This window comes from Cydia splendana, chromosome 19 (assembly GCF_910591565.1).
Source record: "Cydia splendana chromosome 19, ilCydSple1.2, whole genome shotgun sequence".
Classification (NCBI taxonomy): domain Eukaryota; kingdom Metazoa; phylum Arthropoda; class Insecta; order Lepidoptera; family Tortricidae; genus Cydia; species Cydia splendana.
In genome coordinates this window covers 3,096,712-3,114,822 of record NC_085978.1, presented here as the reverse complement: position 1 = coordinate 3,114,822, position 18,111 = coordinate 3,096,712, and the positions used below count along the sequence as shown (strand labels likewise).

General features: G+C 38.4%; 1 protein-coding gene across 5 annotated transcripts in view; it reads left to right on the top strand.

The window, feature by feature from the left end:
- Positions 1-18,111, top strand: part of LOC134799860 (carboxypeptidase D-like) — a 68,702-nt gene that overhangs the window by 9,331 nt on the left and 41,260 nt on the right. For 4 of the 5 annotated variants that reach the window (XM_063772262.1, XM_063772264.1, XM_063772263.1 and 1 more), the window contains exons 2-6: positions 5,939-6,180; positions 6,489-6,658; positions 7,384-7,580; positions 10,967-11,079; positions 14,327-14,418. In XM_063772262.1, the coding sequence (XP_063628332.1) occupies positions 5,939-6,180; positions 6,489-6,658; positions 7,384-7,580; positions 10,967-11,079; positions 14,327-14,418 (814 nt within the window). Of the gene's footprint in view, positions 1-5,938; positions 6,181-6,488; positions 6,659-6,886; positions 6,991-7,383; positions 7,581-10,966; positions 11,080-14,326; positions 14,419-18,111 lie in introns of those variants that run through there. The other variant, XM_063772265.1, reaches the window with a different exon arrangement.

Sequence of the window (18,111 nt, the reverse complement as noted above, 5' to 3'; positions counted from 1 at the left end):
CCGAGAGTAATTCGACGCAGAAGAAGAATAGTCCAATCTCCGTGGCCTTCAATTTTATTTATAGGTCGTTCACATGACCGAATTTGAATGCTGAATTCATCTGATAGCGTTGTATAAATCATGAATCATGATAGCGTTTCGCTCTTGTCATGAATAGATATTAAGAATTCCAATAAGTCAATGACCCTGATGCCGTGGTTTTTTGATACAGTAAAGAATAGTAGGTACTGGGCGAACTGTACTCTTCAAATGCCTACTAGTGGAAATAATGGCGTTTACGCTATAGGCACGTTTTTATGATAAAAAGGTGACTTAAAAGTTAGATTCACGGTCAATTAAAAGTGACCATATACATTGTGTATAGTAGAACCTGCTTAACACGAATATGCGTAGTACGCCTTTTTACACTAGTCCATACTTGTGTTCCTTACAGCATTTAGTAAGTAACTGGAGACGTCATTCATGGTTGTCGTTTTCTGTACAAAACAGTCAGCCGATTTTTGCGGGGAGGGGACGTCAAATGTATTGCTATTTCTACATGATTTGTACGTAACGTATAAATAGCCATGTCAGTCCATACAAAAATTTGCACAATTGTGCAAGGTTTTCGGCAGAGGGGTAAGCTCTTAAAGGCGACTCCAGTTTATATTAAATGCTCTAAGTTGTGTTCATACATTTTTTCATGGTTAATATACTTTCCCGCTGAAAAGCGCTGGTATTCTAGCATTTCTAGGGGTAAAAGCGTGCGACTTTCAAGAGGTTGCTGGTTAAAACCCCAGCTCGCTCTTTTTTGTCGTAATATTCAACACCGGTATTAAGAGCCAACGGGAGTGGTCATTTCCCCATACAAACGTACTCCTCGTTTTCCTCCATGGGTTTTGAAGCTAGAGCAATGATTTTTTCAACACAGATTAATATTGTCAATATCTGTGTCGGACCGTTTTGCTTTTTTTGATAATTTTGTTTTTTAAGGCGCTAGAGCCCTTCAAAAATGGCCAAAATGGCCTAATTGACTATGCCGCAATGAGAGGCGTGGCATTTAAAACTGATATCAATTAGCCAAAAAAGCAAAACGGTCCGACACAGATAATTTCATAATCATTTAGATTTCCAAATTTGGTTACGATTGGTTAAGTTTTGGAGGAGGAAACAGAGGAGTACGAAACCTCGATTTTTGAGATTTTTACGCAGGATTTTTCGCCTTGTCCTTATCGCACTACTTTTAGGTGCCGCTTCCGTTAGCGAGGCGGGTATATTTACCTAAAATATTTAAAACTCAGCTCCTGTTTCGTCTTAATTCCGGTATTGCGGGCCAATATCGGATTTCAATACCAGTATTGAAAATAATACCCTAGTTTTAACTTCAAAAGTTCTTTAAAACTTCAACATTTATTCAGCAAATAGGCCACCAGGGCACTTTTACACGTAAACATTGAATTTTACATAGAAGCAAAAATAATAACAATACATCAACAATTTTATAAATAACACAATAACACAAAAGGTAATGAACTAATGAAAGTGAGCATAGTAGCTGCCTCTAAGTAGGGTTGCCATATGGAAGAATTAAATGTCCTGATAAAAATCCTGACATCACCCTAAAAATCCGGACATTTCTTGTAACAGAGATTTGGCGTAGGCGTGTGTAAACTTTGTAGTAATAAATATATCACGTAAACATTTTTTTTAAGGTCATTCCTAAAAATCCGGACACTTGCCAAATCCGGCCGCAATCCGGACAAAAGGCCAAAAATCCTGACATGTCCGGACAAATCCGGACGTATGGCAACCCTACTCCTAAGGCCCAAGGTCCTACCTATATTACCTCTTCAGTTCGATGAAATTTAAATCCTATTCAATTGGAACATAGTCGCTTTTGCTTTGTTTCGTTAAATTTTCCAACAACTCGAATTCAACTCTATTTCCTAAACTATAGGTTCAAATATCAGTGGCAAATTTTGGATTTTTCATTTGTAAGGCTGGGCCTTAGGAGGATAGGTATAGTTCGTAGGTTTCTAATAGAGCCCGACGGCTAATCCTATTGTCTATTGTTAAGTAAAACCGCACGTGCTTCTTACCTGCAAAAAAGGGTCTCAATTTTATTATTCTATTTGGCACCTGAGCGCGGGCTAGTCCAACGCTCAAAAAAACCGGGCAAGTGCGAGTCGGACTCGCGCACGAAGGGTTCCGTACCATAATTCAAAAAAACGGCAAAAAAAAAACGGTCACCCATCCAAGTACTGACCCCGCCCGACGTTGCTTAACTTCGGTCAAAAATCACGTTTGCTGTATGGGAGCCCCACTTAAATCTTTATTTTATTCTGTTTTTAGTATTTGTTGTTATAGCGGCAACAGAAATACATCATCTGTGAAAATTTCAACTGTCTATCTATCACGGTTCGTGAGATACAGCCTGGTGACATACGGACGGACGGACGGACGGACGGACGGACAGCGGAGTCTTAGTAATAGGGTCCCGTTTTACCCTTTGGGTACGGAACCCTAAAAACCAGTGTAGGTGCGCTCTCCGATAACGCGAACAAAGGACGCATCTCGATGACACATTTTAGACTGGTTCTGTAGCGTTCGACTCGCCGGCACTCAGTAACCGAAGTACTGTACTTTTTATGCAGGTGGTTGTGGCACGTGGCACGAGCGGTTTTACTTAACAATAGACAATAGGATTAGCTGTCGGGCTCTATTAGAAACCTACGAACTATACTAGGTATTAACCATTGATCGCGTGTATAAATGACCTGCAACGCTCATTCATAAGCAATATTGCTGGCAGTGAAAGTAGCCAACTGGTTACACAAGGCTGATCGAGATATCGGAGTAACACGTGATTGTAACGTAACACCCACGTTGGAACGATTAGGTCAGGGGGCCTAAAGTCGCCTCCAGAATCTCGCGAACTAAATTGACATGAGTTTGACAAATAAAATGATACCAGGAATAGCAAAGAAAAAATAGTCACGAGTATATGTCGATAAAATTATATCGATAAGTAAGATATTACCCATGTGATAATTGTTTAGGGGTCACAAACGATTTCGATTTATATGAATGTGACGAGAAAAGTGGTGGATTCGATTGTAAAATTGTGACGTTACCGATCAAATCAGGAGGTGCGGATGCGAAATTGACAAATTTCAATGTTAGTATGCAGGTTTGGGGGCAAGTTATTTATTTCAAGATCTCGGTTGTCGCCATACCTAAATCTAAAATTGGTGATATAATTTTGAACATGTGGTCGGTAGATGAGATTGATTCATAATGAGATTGATTGTAAAATTCTGACCTAATTGTCAACTTGAATGTTCATTTTAGGGAATTAGGCAATAGGGATCACCGAGACGATTTAATTTTTGCGTCCACACCACACAAATTAAATGAGAAATTAATCACATTGTACGTAATATCTCTCCGTCTGAACTGGCCTTATTTGTATTTTGAGCCAAAATCACTGTTTCTATGTTATCACCTAAATTGTTACTCTAGCTGTAAGTTTTCCTAACAAATAAAACAAAATAAATAAAATAAAATATTTATTTAATTACAATATATAATATATATAATATAATTCAGCCTATATACGTCCCACTGCTGGGCCCAGGCCTCCTCTCATGCGCGAGAGGGCTTGGGCTATAGTCACCACGCTAGCCCAATGCGGATTGGGGACTTCACATACACCTTTGAATTTCTTCGCAGATGTATGCAGGTTTCCTCACGATGTTTTCCTTCACCGAAAAGCTAGTGGTAAATATCAAATGATATTTCGTACATAAGTTCCGAAAAACACATTGGTACGAGCCAGGATTTGAACCCGCGACCTGCGGATTGAAAGTCCGACGTCATATCCACTCAGCAACCACCGCTTCGATTAATTACAATATGTTTATCCCAATATCCTTGTCTCTATTACTATAAAATTGCACAATTTTCGAAATATCAAATAATATTTGTAAAATAACTTAACAAAATTACTTAAAGATACATTTTAACAGACCGCGCAATAGTAGCGCCCCTAGCGGTGAATTTTCGCGATATTCTCTAATTCAAACTTTCTTGAAAATATCGATATGAACAGCACTGGCCAAACTGTGGTATCATTTGTGCACATTGACCTGTCAATTTAGTTCGCGAGATTCTGGAGGCAACTGTAGCTATGGTTGGTATTCCATCTGTCCAATATCTTGGTCCAATGTGTTATTTACGTCTCACATTTTGCTTAGTGAGAGAGTGAGATGCAATACACATTGGACAAGTGGAATACCACCCTAACCAACCTTGAAAGTTGTATAAAAGCTTTGCACATAGTATTAAAAATTACTTACACTCTTACTTAGTTAATCATTCACTTTATTCATCATAGCATGAATAACTGCCGAATGTACTACATAAATTGGTTTGATTTTTTTTTATCACGATACCTTAAAAATACAAAACCGGATAAATTTTGGCTTGTAATGTATTTAATGATATGTGAGCTGTCACATCACATGCGCTACTCATTACAATTCCATACATTACAACCGGCCTTTGCACGCGCGCCCTGCATTACCCAACCGTTGTGGTTCGGCCTCTTACGACTCGGCCACGACATTGCGCGACTTGCGACGGCGGCAGCGACAACCGTAGGTTGGAGCGAGACACAGCGATCGGACCTTTCGTTCCCACCTGGTTGCCGCGGCCGTCACCAGTGTTTGCATTTTACTTCGAATTTTGAAATATTGCGTTCATTCCTGAGTTATTAACACGATCGTGTTAAGTCACGGAAAGGCATATCGTAGAAAACGGATATTACACCTTATAATAAAGGAATAAATGCCATTATCGCATGCATGCCAAAGGGCATTGATCTGTATAAGTAGTTGTTATCACTTAGGCTCGCAAAGTGCAAGGGGATATTGATAACATAACGCACTGGGTTTGTTTGTTGTTATGGCTGAATATGTATACATTTCCGATCTTATGTAAAGGGTGTAAGGTTGGAAATAGAATACGTTTTCGTATGAATATGTATACGCTCTGGATCTTATGTCTAAGGAGTAAGGTTTGGAATAGAATAAGTTTTCGTAAAGATCTAACGGGTCACCCTCAGGAGTAGGTAGTAGGTGGGTACTTAACCTTTGTCATTATAGCTATAACTTCTGCATGCTCTGCGTACATCACATATGTATAGGTAGGTTAACAAGTGGGTACCTAGGTAGTAAGTACCTAATAGGCCTTTTCATCTGTGTCAGATGTTTTAAGCAGCATCCTGGTGACGACACTTTTGTTCGTGGCTGTACAGTCCTATGCGAGAGGGGATCCCGCGTCCACACACGCGGCAGGTGTATGCTCCCCCAGATGGGCGGGGGTTGGAGGCCTGCTCGTGGCGTCTCATGCGCAGTATATACATAGGGTCAGATATGTGCAACATAATAACAGTCAATGACGAAATGAAAATTAAGGGAAAACCATAATTTTAGATTAGTTTATATGAATCATTTGCCGCGCCGCCGGTCGCGTGCGTTCAGTCCACAGGCTCCACAGCCTCAGGGTGTACTTATAATTATCCTATTGGTAGTGAGGGCACAACACCACTGTTAAAATGTAACGGTAGTAGACGATAGTGATAGTGGTAGACCTTTTTATGTACGAGGAAGCTGGGCGTGCGCGACATTGCCGAAAAAATGCAGGAGAGCAGGCTGCGATAGTATGGTCACGTAAAAAGAAATCCTTCTGGCTACGTAGGAAATTTGGCAGTACATCTTTCCATCCCAGGTCGAAGATCTAGAAGATGGAAGGATGTAGTGCTAAAGGACATGAGTAAGTGCAGGTTATCCGAGTACGATGTCGTGGACAGGGCGAAGTGGAGAAGGTTAAGTAGGAAAGCTGACCTGAGTGCTTTGAATGTCCACTACTAGACTCATCCATATCTTCTCCATCCCAGGAAGGCAGCTGCGACTCCATCGGCAACGGCCCCGGCCGCCACAACGCCCACGGCGTCGACCTCAACCGCGACTTCCCCGACCAGTTCGACCGCCACCGCTCCGAGGATGAAGCTTATCTGTTCGGGCACCGGCAGCCTGAGACTGTAGCGCTCATGAAATGGGTCATGGGCAAGCAGTTTGTGCTGTCCGGCAATCTGCATGGAGGAACGGTGGTCGCTAGCTATCCTTATGATGACTTGAGGTTAGTAAACTGACTTTTTTTTCACAGTTAGACGGACGTTCAGATGATGCCTATCGGCAACTATTCTAAGATTAACGTGCTCATGAAATGGGTCATGGGCAAGCAGTTTGTGCTTTCTGGAAATCTTAAGGAGGCACTGTGGTTGCTCTTGCTAGCTACCAGTATGATTGACCTTATTGCAGCGGGAGAGTATCCACTATCCACTGATGATCATTTAAATCTCTTGCTCCGAGTTGGAGATATATCAAACATAAAAGTCACGTGAACATTACGTTTCATATTTCTCACATTAATTTATGTTTTTACAGGTCAGGCAAAGACTGTTGCGAGGAAAGCCAGTCGCCAGACGATGCGCTTTTCAAGCATCTTGCTTTGGTATACGCGTCCAAGAACGAGGTGATGCACCAAGGCGACACGTGCCCGCCTGAGAAATTCAAGGACGGCATTACTAATGGTGCCGATTGGTATTCTGTTAAAGGTTCGTTGAAATCGACTGTGTTATTTATTACAGTATATTTTAGAAGATAAATCCCATGTTGGTGTATATGCGTCCCAAAACGAGGTGATGCACCAAGGCGACACGTGCCCGCCTGAGAAATTCAAGGACGGCATCACTAATGGTGCCGATTGGTTATCTGTTAAAGGTTCGTTGAAATCGACTGTGTTAATTATTACAGTATATTTTAGAAGATAAATCCCATGTTGGTGTATATGCGTCCAAAAACGAGGTGATGCACCAAGGCGACACGTGACCCCCTGAGAAATTCAAGGACGGCATCACTAATGGTGCCGATTGGTATTCTGTTAAAGGTGAGTTGCAGTTTGAATCGTGTGGTCGCACGTCTTTCAACAGTTTGAATGTGCTTGTTCTATCTTAGAGTGCAAGGTGTCTAGAAACAGTCGATGCCTAATTGTAATATTATTGGTTCATCTTACTTTTGTTTTTAAATTGTTTGTAGTTTTGCAGTGACAGTATATAATACTGTTATGCTGTACAACTATTTTGAAAAAAAAGAAAAAAAAATGGTGGTGAAATGGCCCCCTAGGTACTTCAGCTGTCACAAATGCGGTCGGATATGCCGGTTCCGTATTGGTACAGTACAGATACTACTTAAATCATCTGTCAAGAGTCTACTTTACTTTAACATTTTGACATGTCATAAAATGATTAACTCAAACTTTTTCCAATTCTCCATTTTCCAGGTGGCATGCAAGACTTCAACTACCTCCACTCCAACTGTTTCGAAGTGACCTTCGAGCTCTCATGCTGCAAATATCCTGCTGCCGCTGAATTGCCTCGCTTCTGGAGATTAAACAAGGATGCCATGCTGTCGTTCATTGAGCAGACTCATACAGGAGTCAAGGGATTCGTGGTTGATGAAGATGGTGAACCTATTAAGGTAACATTTCAAATGTTTCCACTACATTCACTTCAACTGCATCGAAGGGAGCCTTGAGTTTTAATGCAAGTATTCTATGGTCGTTGAACTGCCTCGCTTCTGGAGATTAAACAAGGATGCCATGCTGGCGTTCATTGAGCAGATACACACAGGAGTCAAGAGATTCGTGGTGGATGAAGATGGAGAGCCTATTAAGGTAACATTTCAAATTCCAACTCCTGTAGCTTTTACCTACTTAAAATGAAATACTCGACAAGATCCTGTTTTAACAGTCAAAGAAAATTTTCGCCGTCTTGGATTCCAAAATCGTCATAATTTTTGTAATCTGCACCCCCGAGAACCTAAAAAACGATATCCATGATGACTTTTGGAATTGACCTTTAACCTGTACTTTACATGTTTCCTCGCTTCTGAAAGTTGAACAAGGCTGCAATATTGACTAATATTGATATAGCAGACACGTAAACACAGGCGTAAACGATTCAGGGTCGAAAAAAAGTAGTGCAGATAAATAATAGAATTTTATGAAACGTAACAAAACGCTGGTGGCCTAGCGGTAACAGCGTGCGGCTTTCAATCCGGAGGTCGCGGGTTCAAACCGAAACCCCGGCTCGTACCAATGAGTTTAACGGAACATATAAAATATGTACGAAATATCATTTGATATTTACCAGTCGCTTTTCGGTGAAGGAGGTGTGAGGAAACCGGACTAATCCTATTAAGGCGCGGTGTGTAGTAAAATGCGCTTTTTTGTCACCATATTTACAGACTTTTACGAGGAATTCATGCATTATTTTCTAGTATGTATAACTTCAGTCCTTGAACTACGTTATTGCTTGTCAGAAACACGACGGCTCATAATTTTCTCGATAGAATCTTAAGTTGAAAACATGCCTAACACTGTCTTTATTTCCTTATGTTAGAAGTACTACGACGAAAATGTATATGAAACTTACTTCAGTCGATAGCTTTTAAGTAAATCTTCATTATTGCTTGTCCTTTAATCGAAACGTTAATGTTTTCATTCATCATTTGATGAATTCAACATTTTGCTTACTAAATTACACCCTACGCGGCAATACCTTGCGCCCATTCCTCACGCCAGTACGCCCGTGACCACTGTCGGCGTCGGACCTATGCTAGTTTAGCGGACGTTTCATAAAATGGGTAATCACAGTATAAATACGCAAATATGTTATACACACAATGTTTTTCAACATGCTTACGAAGAAAAGCAAAATAATTCTTAAATACGGTGACATTTCAGACATTCGTCCGTCATATTGTCATTTTATAACAAGTTGGGCAGCAAAGGCACACACCCATCTAACCAATCCGGAATTCAGTCACGATTGATAAATTGTGTAAACATATTTTAAAAAGCTATAAAATTAATCAAATTGAATAATTTTTAAACATAGATATACAAGATTCAAATATTTTAGACTGGTCATATTTTTCATAATATCGATTTCGACTGGCAAATCGTATTACTTTTTGGCAACCGGGTTTTTTAACCTAATTAGACCCCGCTGAATCAGAATTTGCCGGTTGCTTGATCGAATTCTTGACCGGAAGTGGAAGTTGATTTGATATTAAAGGACCCTTTTTTTAGTTTTTCGTAAATAACTCTTAAACGGTGGCGCATAGCAAAACATATTCTATTACATAAGTAATCTGCATAAAATTGCCTACAAGAAAGATTTAGTACAATTTTTTGCTAGGATCAATATTCAAAGAGATATTAACGCGGGAAATTCAATTATAATCACTTCTAAGGTCCCTTTTTTTAGTTTTTCGTAAATAACTCGTAAACGGTGGCCAATATCAAAAAATGTTGTAAAACGTTAATAATTTACACAAAATTTTGTACAAAAAAGATATAGTATACTTTTCGCAGGGATCAATATTTAAAAAGATAATAAAGAAGGAAAGTTAATTATAATAAATTCTAAGGTTCCTTGTTTGTATTTTTTCGTTAATAATTTGAAAAGTATGACTCATTGCAAAAAAAATCTTATACATAAATAAAAACTTACCCGCTGCTTTGTCTTTTTAGGGTTCCGTACCCAAAGGGTAAAACGGGACCCTATTACTAAGACTTCGCTGTTCGTCCGTCCGTCCGTCCATCCGTCTGTCACCAGGCTGTATCTCACGAACCGTGATAGCTAGACAGTTGAAAATTTTCACAGATGATGTATTTCTGTTGCCGCTATAACAACAAATACTAAAAACAGAATAAAATAAAGATTTAAGTGGGGCTCCCATACAGCAAACGTGATTTTTGACCAAAGTTAAGCAACGTCGGGCGTGGTCAGTACTTGGATGGGTGACCGTTTTTTTTTGCTTTTTTTTTGTTTTTTTTTGCATTATGGTACGGAACCCTTCGTGCGCGAGTCCGACTCGCACTTGCCCGGTTTTTTTTGTCATTACAATCTTTAAATGCTTGACTTTTACTCGTCAATTCAAAATTAGAAAAATAGTAAGTATTACAGTTAGAGTTATAAATTGTTATAATTCTTTCTTGTGAAGACAGCTAATTTTATGTACTTATTGGTGCTATGCATAACTCAATAGTCCCACAAATTATCTTAGCTTTGCTAGTATTCTTCCTTATTTTCACTACCTACTTGCCCGAAATTGACTGCTAGAGTTAGACCAAGTCTGCAACGATTTTGATAGCATAGGAAGTGCAAGTGTTATTCATAATTTCAAAGAAGATTGACGTTTGAAATAACACTTGCACTGCGTGTGCAATCAAAATCGTTGCAGATTTTTCTTGGTCTAGCTCTATTACATTTTTAATGTCTATTAGTATAAGTACTATTTTTTGTCTCATAATAATTTGGTATCATTTGATTAGATTCTCAGTTTGTCGCGGTATACACTTATATTGTATATAATTAATAATTATTTACACTCGCCGTCTTACCTACCATTTTTAATTTCATTAAGTACTCATCAAAATTCGAATTTGCTAATAAATCTTATTCAATATTAATTGCCGGAAAAAATCCCGGAACTGACAATTCAGAATACCGATGTCGTCAGAATAAGGACGTAGACGTGCTGCGCGGGAATGGTGCGGTGCGCCGCGCGGGGCGCCCGCCTGCCCGTTCTACCACGCGTCTGCTTCACCCCCTTGAAAACGTAAAACTCGAGTATAAGAGCGCCTTAAGGCCTAGTTTCCCCTCTGGGTCTGGGGTTGGAAGGTCAGATGGCAGTCACTTTCATAAAAACTAGTGCCTACGTCAATTCTTGGGATTAGTTGTCAAGCTGACCCTAGGCTCCCATGAGCCGTGGCAAAATGCCGGGATAACACGAGGGTGGTGATGACGATGAAACGTAACAAAACCTGAACGATTTATAACGTTGCGTGATTTCAGAACGCATTCATCAAAGTGGAAGGCGTGCCCCACTTCGTGAAGACGACGGAACTGGGAGAGTTCTGGAGACTATTGCTGCCGGGACAGTACAACATCACCGCTTTGGCTCAAGGGTACATTTTCTACCTTTTTGTTTTAAAACGGACTTCCACGTTTAGAAAGAGGAAGACCTCACTTCGTCGAAATCTTTATTTTATTTTTAGGGTTCCGTACCTCAGAAGGAAAAAACGGAACCCTTATTGGATCACTCATGCGTCTGTCTGGCTGTCCGTCTGTCACAGCCTATTTTCTCGGAAACTACTGGACCAATTAAGTTGAAATTTGATACACGTATGTAAATTAGTGACCCAAAGATGCACATGTTTTTTTTATAATTTTAAAATACATAGGTTCGAAGTTATTTAAGAAAATAGCCAAAAAATGACTATTCGCCCCCCTTTATCTCCGAAACTACTGGGTTTAAGATTTTGAAAAAAATACACAAAATAGTTCTTTACCTGTAGATGACAGGAAAACCTATTAGAAATGTGCAGTCAAGCGTGAGTCGCACTTATGTACGGAACCCTAGAAACGCGAGTCCGACTCGCACTTGGCCGGTTTTTTTTTATGTGTTGCCCGAGTTTTAGGAAACATCTTGACCGATTTGATAATAATTATTTTCGATACAAGTGCGAAAAATAGGAAATTCGTACGTGTATTGTCATGTACTATTTTATATTTGAAAGGCAAGTAGTGGAGTAAACGAAGCAAGATGTTGTATGGAGACCCATGCATTAATTCCTCAGTCGATGAAATTTTGCTTGGTTATTGTATAGTATGAGCCGAAACTAACATATGAAATATCCAAAAAAAAAAACACTCCTAAGTTAGGTTTTTATACGTAAAAATACAAATCTGTTTATATATTGAACCGAGTAATTCCTCCGTCCAAAATTATTTTACCAAATAAGTTATTTGTATCAGCATGTGATACTAGAAAAAAATCAAAAACTTTTGTCAAACATGAGAATATTTTTTTATGATAATTCCTTTTTTTGGTGCTCATTTTCATCGGAAAATTGCTCTGTCAATTTTTTCTTCTTATATGATCTTAGAATATAATTTAGCGTAGAGGGTAAGAAAATCCAAAAAAAATGCATACCCAAATTTATGTATTTTAGAACTATTAAAAACTGAGAGTGGAAAATTTCTCAGCCTGATTTCTTTTTAAATATATACTGAGTAGTCACGTATACACTTAAATCCAAAATATCCAAAAGAAATATCATCCAGGACACCGAAATTTTGGAAGCGAAGGTAAATCCATCCCGCGGTTACGCAATAATGTACCGTCTTCCTTTAGCAGCTTAGTGCAGATTAGCGTCCTTGTGCTTCTAGTACGACCCGACCGCGTGACCCGCAGCCTGCACTTAATGGCTCCTCTACACGATGGGCCAGCGCCGGCCACTCCAAGGGACGCAGCCATGCGGTAGAATGAGATAGCAATATCACTTGCTCCCTCTAACGCTTAAATGCGTCCCTTGGAGTGGCCGGCGCTGGCCCATCGTGTAGAGCTGTAGAGGAGCCATAAGAAGGGAGTTGTCGTTGTCACTAGTGTGTGATTCTTTACACTACATTTAGTGATTTTTTGCGTTTTCTTTGTACCGAATAATATAATTATATTAACGTAGTTTCATATAACTTTGATTAGAATAATATCACGCTAAAGACGTTAATAACAACCGACATCAAATACACTACTAAACCATTACGACCAGTTTTGACATTGACAATAAGGTTGAAACGATAAAAAAAAACTATGGGACGATAATCCTTCGCTACATTTTTTAAATTTGCCGCCTTTTTCTACTGACAAGATTTGCTTGACCAAGTATATTTTACAAAAAAAATATTGCAGCAGTGGCAACATTGTAGTAAGTTTTTTTGGTCTTGAATTACGTTTTTTAGTATAGAAAAGCAGCAAGCCGCCACCGCCGGGTAGTATAGGGCGAGGCGCGGCGCGCGCGCGGGCGGCGGCCGGTACCGCTCACGCACCCCGCTTGTACTCCGCTCCCTACACACTGTTCCCGTTATGTTTCGTTTTTAATGCGCTCGTTATTTTTTTGGATGTTTTTATAGATGAATGGAAAGAAAACTGTGAACTTAATTCAATAAATAAAATGGATAGAGAAATTTTCCACAGCGAGTAAAAAGGCAATTTCTGAAAATAGTATAGTTACGTGGTAATTTTTTTGGATTTTCATTTTGTAGATATAAAACGGCAATAAGCTGGCATTCCAGTGAAAAAATTAGACTGAGCAATTTTCCGGTCCAAGACACACCAAAAAATTATATTTTATTAATATTGGTATTTCTGCTGGGTTATTTTTTTGGATATTTCATATATTGTTGCAATACGTTACATGAATATGTCCGGTGAAGAAAGTTTGAACGGAGCATTTTTCTGTAAAAAGATATTAACGATTTGAGACTTTAGGTATTTACTTTAATTCTATTATTATTATTCTTTGGATATTTATACAATACTTATTATTTATTGATACTTTATCATACTGTAAAGTTTTTTCTGGCTGAGGAATTACTGCGGGGTCCACTACCTTTATTTACTACATTAAAGTAACTTGTCTATTTTCTCTCATAAAGCGACATCTCATAAAATGATGTAATAATAATAACAAAGCCATTTATTCCGAACGATATAAATTACACTTGATTTTTTTTCATTTTTTTATAATATATCCCTCAGTTCGGTGTGCCGTAAGGCATAGGCCTCCTCCAACTGTCTCCATTGGGCTCTGTCTGCAGCAACCCTCATCCAGTATGGCCCCAGAGTCAGACAGATGTCATCTTTCCATCTTGTGATTGGATGTGCTTGCTTTCTAGTACAGCCTCTAGGGTACCATAGAGTAACCTGTTTGCTCCATTATTCTATTGGGCAGCGTAGCATGTGGCCTGTCCATCCCCACTTTAGATGGTCAATGCGAGCAAGTATGTCGGTAATCTTTGTTTTCTTTCTTATTTCTGAGTGTCTGATCTTATCTGATAGTTTGAATGATGTGATACATACTAATTTGTGAAATCGTATCTTTCCTTTTTCGTAAATCACGTGGGAACAAATACGTTTGGTATACTTTATTTCTCCTATATTTATATTACACTAGCGACCCGGCCCGGCTTCGCACGGGTTACACAAAACCTTAACAAATGAAACACCTTCCTCAGGAATCAATAGGTGAAAAACGCATGAAAATCCGTTCAGTCGTTTATGAGTTTATCGCGAACATACATAGACACAAACAGACAGACGCGGCGGGGGACTTTGTTTTATAAGGTGTAGTGATATTTTTTTCATCTTTCCAGCTTCGAATCCCCAACCCCGACCACCGTAACAGTGCCCAGTAATCAGACCGAAGCCGTGCCGCTGAAGCTGGTGGTCCGCCGGCGCGCCGTCGGTAAGTCCCGTCGTATAGATAAATATGACAACGCGGCTTCTTCGTTAGGTCTGTGTTGGGTGTTGATGCTTAATGCTATCTTCATTTATATTATAAAGGGTTAAAAATTAGGATTAATGTATTTTTAACAACTCTCTGTCTCTGTCTTACATAATAAGAAGAAAACAAGAGAGCTATAGTCTGTCAAGCAAAGTATGGCAGTAGCAATGTGAAGTAAGGCAACACTCAAAGAGCAGTATTGCGCTAAGAAAAGCAGCAATGTATATCGAACCAAAACATGTAATTATCATAACCTCCAATTTTACAAATATTTACGATTAACGAGCATGGTTGTACATTGTAGGTAGGGTTGCCAGATGGAAAGACGCTATTATCGGGAAACAATATCAATTTTTCGTGATTTCGGGACTTAGTCGGGAAAAAAAATACATTCAATTTAAAGTAATTGTATTGTATATTTTACATTATTGGCACTACGTCAGCTCGCTCGCTCGACGACAGTTCGGAACTTGAAATTATTGTTTTATAACGTGAAGCTGTTTTTCGGGAAAATTTTCACTTTGTCGGGAATCGGGAACACATGCTAAAAATCGGGAGAATCCCGCCAAATCCCGACCATCTGGCAACCCTAATTGTAGGCCTATTGTCAGGGCGTTAGAGTGCGTGGTCAGATATTTTTGAGCACCTCGGCCGTCCCGATATATCTGATGGCGACTGTACATTGGACCTAACGGGGATATAACATCCTCATACATGTTGTGTCGACATAAAAAAAATGTATGACAATGTACCAATTTGTGTGTGTGAGAGACAAAATGTTCTCTACAATTAATTTATTGTTGCTCAATTTTCGTGTCAAATATTTCCTTTAAAGTCTAGGGAGTTAGATTAGGTTATACGTGGGTATTGATTCTTAAGAAATGGGTAGCCAGGGGCTCGTTAATTATTAGTAAATTTTATTTTAAAATTTTATTATTAAGACGAAAGTGGAGGACTCGCGCCAAATCGCCTTTTCATACAAACGTAATAGTCCACATTTTCCGCCATTGTCATTGTATTAAAATAACATTATTGAAAATCATCATCATCATCATCATCATATCAGCCAGAGGACGAACGACGTTATTGAAAATATTATTATAAAAGTTTGGAGCATTTAATTTTTTTTATGAAATCTGTTTTTCGCTCCTAATTTTTGCTATTATTAAAAAATCGAAATAAATCAAACGTAGGAGCATAGCTATGGTAAATATACACCAAATTATGTAGAAACATTTTGCATAATGTCAATATCCAGAGAGGAAAAATGGGGACTACATTTGTATTGTATGGAGAAAAGGCTGTCCCCTTTCCTTTTAAGGAACATATATGACTATTACTTAGTTTGTATGGATTATTTTAAGATTTCGTGATAATAATGCATTTTTTTACATTTAGTGAATACTTTTAACATTCCTAAACTTGTGCCAAAAATACGTTGGTTACATCACGTCATGAATTAATGATTACTCATGACATGATCAAAGCAATAATTACAATTAAGCGTTTAATTGTTTAGCTTAGTACAAAGTATGGTCAATAAGAATAATTATTGCAATATAATATTTAAAACTTTCGCGTTTTGAACACATATTAACTCACATTTATAGACAGGTCTATCGCGAAATTATTTTACTACCTTTATCACATTCATTGCCATTAAGTGCTACGGGTTACGCTCGTAGCGCTTAGCCACGTCTTTGCCGTATGGAGCGCGTAGTCGCTACGAACAGTGTACCCGACAGTCGGGTTCTTGGCCCTGAATGTGTTATTTACCGACGTTTCGACACAGGTTTCACTGGTCGTGGTCGCGGTTAGCCGCCGCGTTAATTCGCGATAGACCCCGTCTAAAAATGTGAGTTAATATGAATAATGATTGGTTAGTAAAATGAAATATTGCAAAATGAATGCATCCTATTATCCTCCTACGGCTCACGGTCCTATTTATAACCTGCTAAATAAATTTAATGAAATTTAAATTGTTTTCAATTTAAATAGGTACAGTTGAATTTGCTGTTTTCTTTAGTTTTCAAATAAAACAAGATCAACTATTTTCTGCACTATAGGTTAATATTGCATTGGCTGGATTTTTTCTTGTGTGCCTGGGCCTTAGGAGGTAATTTTGTTATATTTCAAATGAGTATAATGACGAATTAGATGTTAACAATTATTTTATTTACTAGGTCAATTAAGATGTTTCTCAAAGTGTCACAATATTTAAAAGTTATATGAATAAAAAAACAACCTTTGCAATCATATAATATATTTATACCCTTGGACTAATTTAGAGGACCACAAAAATAGTAGATTGTACAACAAGGGCATAAAGTGACCCATTTTTACCCGAGGCAATTTTTTGGTCTGAGCGAAGCGAAGACCAAAATAGTAGAAGAGGGTAAAAATGGACATTTATGCCCTTGTTGTACACTCTGCTTTTCACTTCGATTGCGAGGAAAATATACAAAAAATCAAATATTTTAGGTTATTTTAACGTATTTATTCAAGACTAAAGAAAATTGTTCTTGGGCCGGTCGGAGGCGCGGGGCACGCCGATCGGGAGAGCGCCGGTCGGGGGCGCGCCGGCAGGGCTGGCAGTTTGTATGGCAGAATTTGGACTTTATTGCTAAGTCAATAAGGGTCGTAATAGATGATTTTACTTTATGCGCTAGAACATAAAATGCGATTTTATGTCGTCTACGCACGACATAAAGGTGCACTTTTTGAGCATGAGAAGTGAAAAAGTTCATATACTCATTTTGAAATTACTTTAGGTGCTGTAATCCAGTAATTAAACCTTTTTTGCGTTCCTTTAAATTTGTCCATGAGTATATTTAGTTGCTATTCTAAAATAAAATATAGACCGAGGAAATACGGACTACATTTAAATTAAACGTGGCCTTCCATCAGAGTAGGGTCCTGATTCTTCATGTTCCAACCCTTCTCTAATAGAAAGCAAATGTTAAAATACGAACTTGCAAAGGATGTTCCTGAAATATATGGGCGTTTCTATCAATAAAATTAAATATTAAATCATAGTATTGGAATTATCACAAAAGAAATACTAAGTGGAAAATATATGTCGTAAATTTAACAGCTAAAATAGATGGCGCTATACGTTTTTTTGTAACTAGAAAGTCGAACGTTGGCGCTTGAAAACGTGAATATGTACTGTACGGAACAGCGCCGACTACTTCAGCTGTCAAATTTGCGAGTACACTACCTACTATATTACATTACTTTACGCGTTTTCCTATTTTTTTATGTATGACAGAAACACCTAATTATAGTGACGTTCTCAACCAAAAGGAACCACACTGTCGCTTGCCATAGGACTCTCTGACAGGTTATTTGTATAAAGATACAAGCAAATTTCGTCTTTATAATAAGCGACAAATTGGTACCTTTGGATTGAGAACGTCACATATAGAAAATAGCACAACTAAGATACAAAAAATATACTTACAAATAAAAAAATGTAAATAGTACACTTACTAACCCGCTGTTTTAATTAAGAATTTTCTTAATTTCTTTCTTTTTTGCTTTTTTTGCATGCTCTGAAGGTTTGCCTGGACTTTTTCTTTTCTTTTAGTAATCCCTTTTCTTTTCTCTTTAGTTTTACCCTTATATACAATACAGATGTAGTGCATAATTATT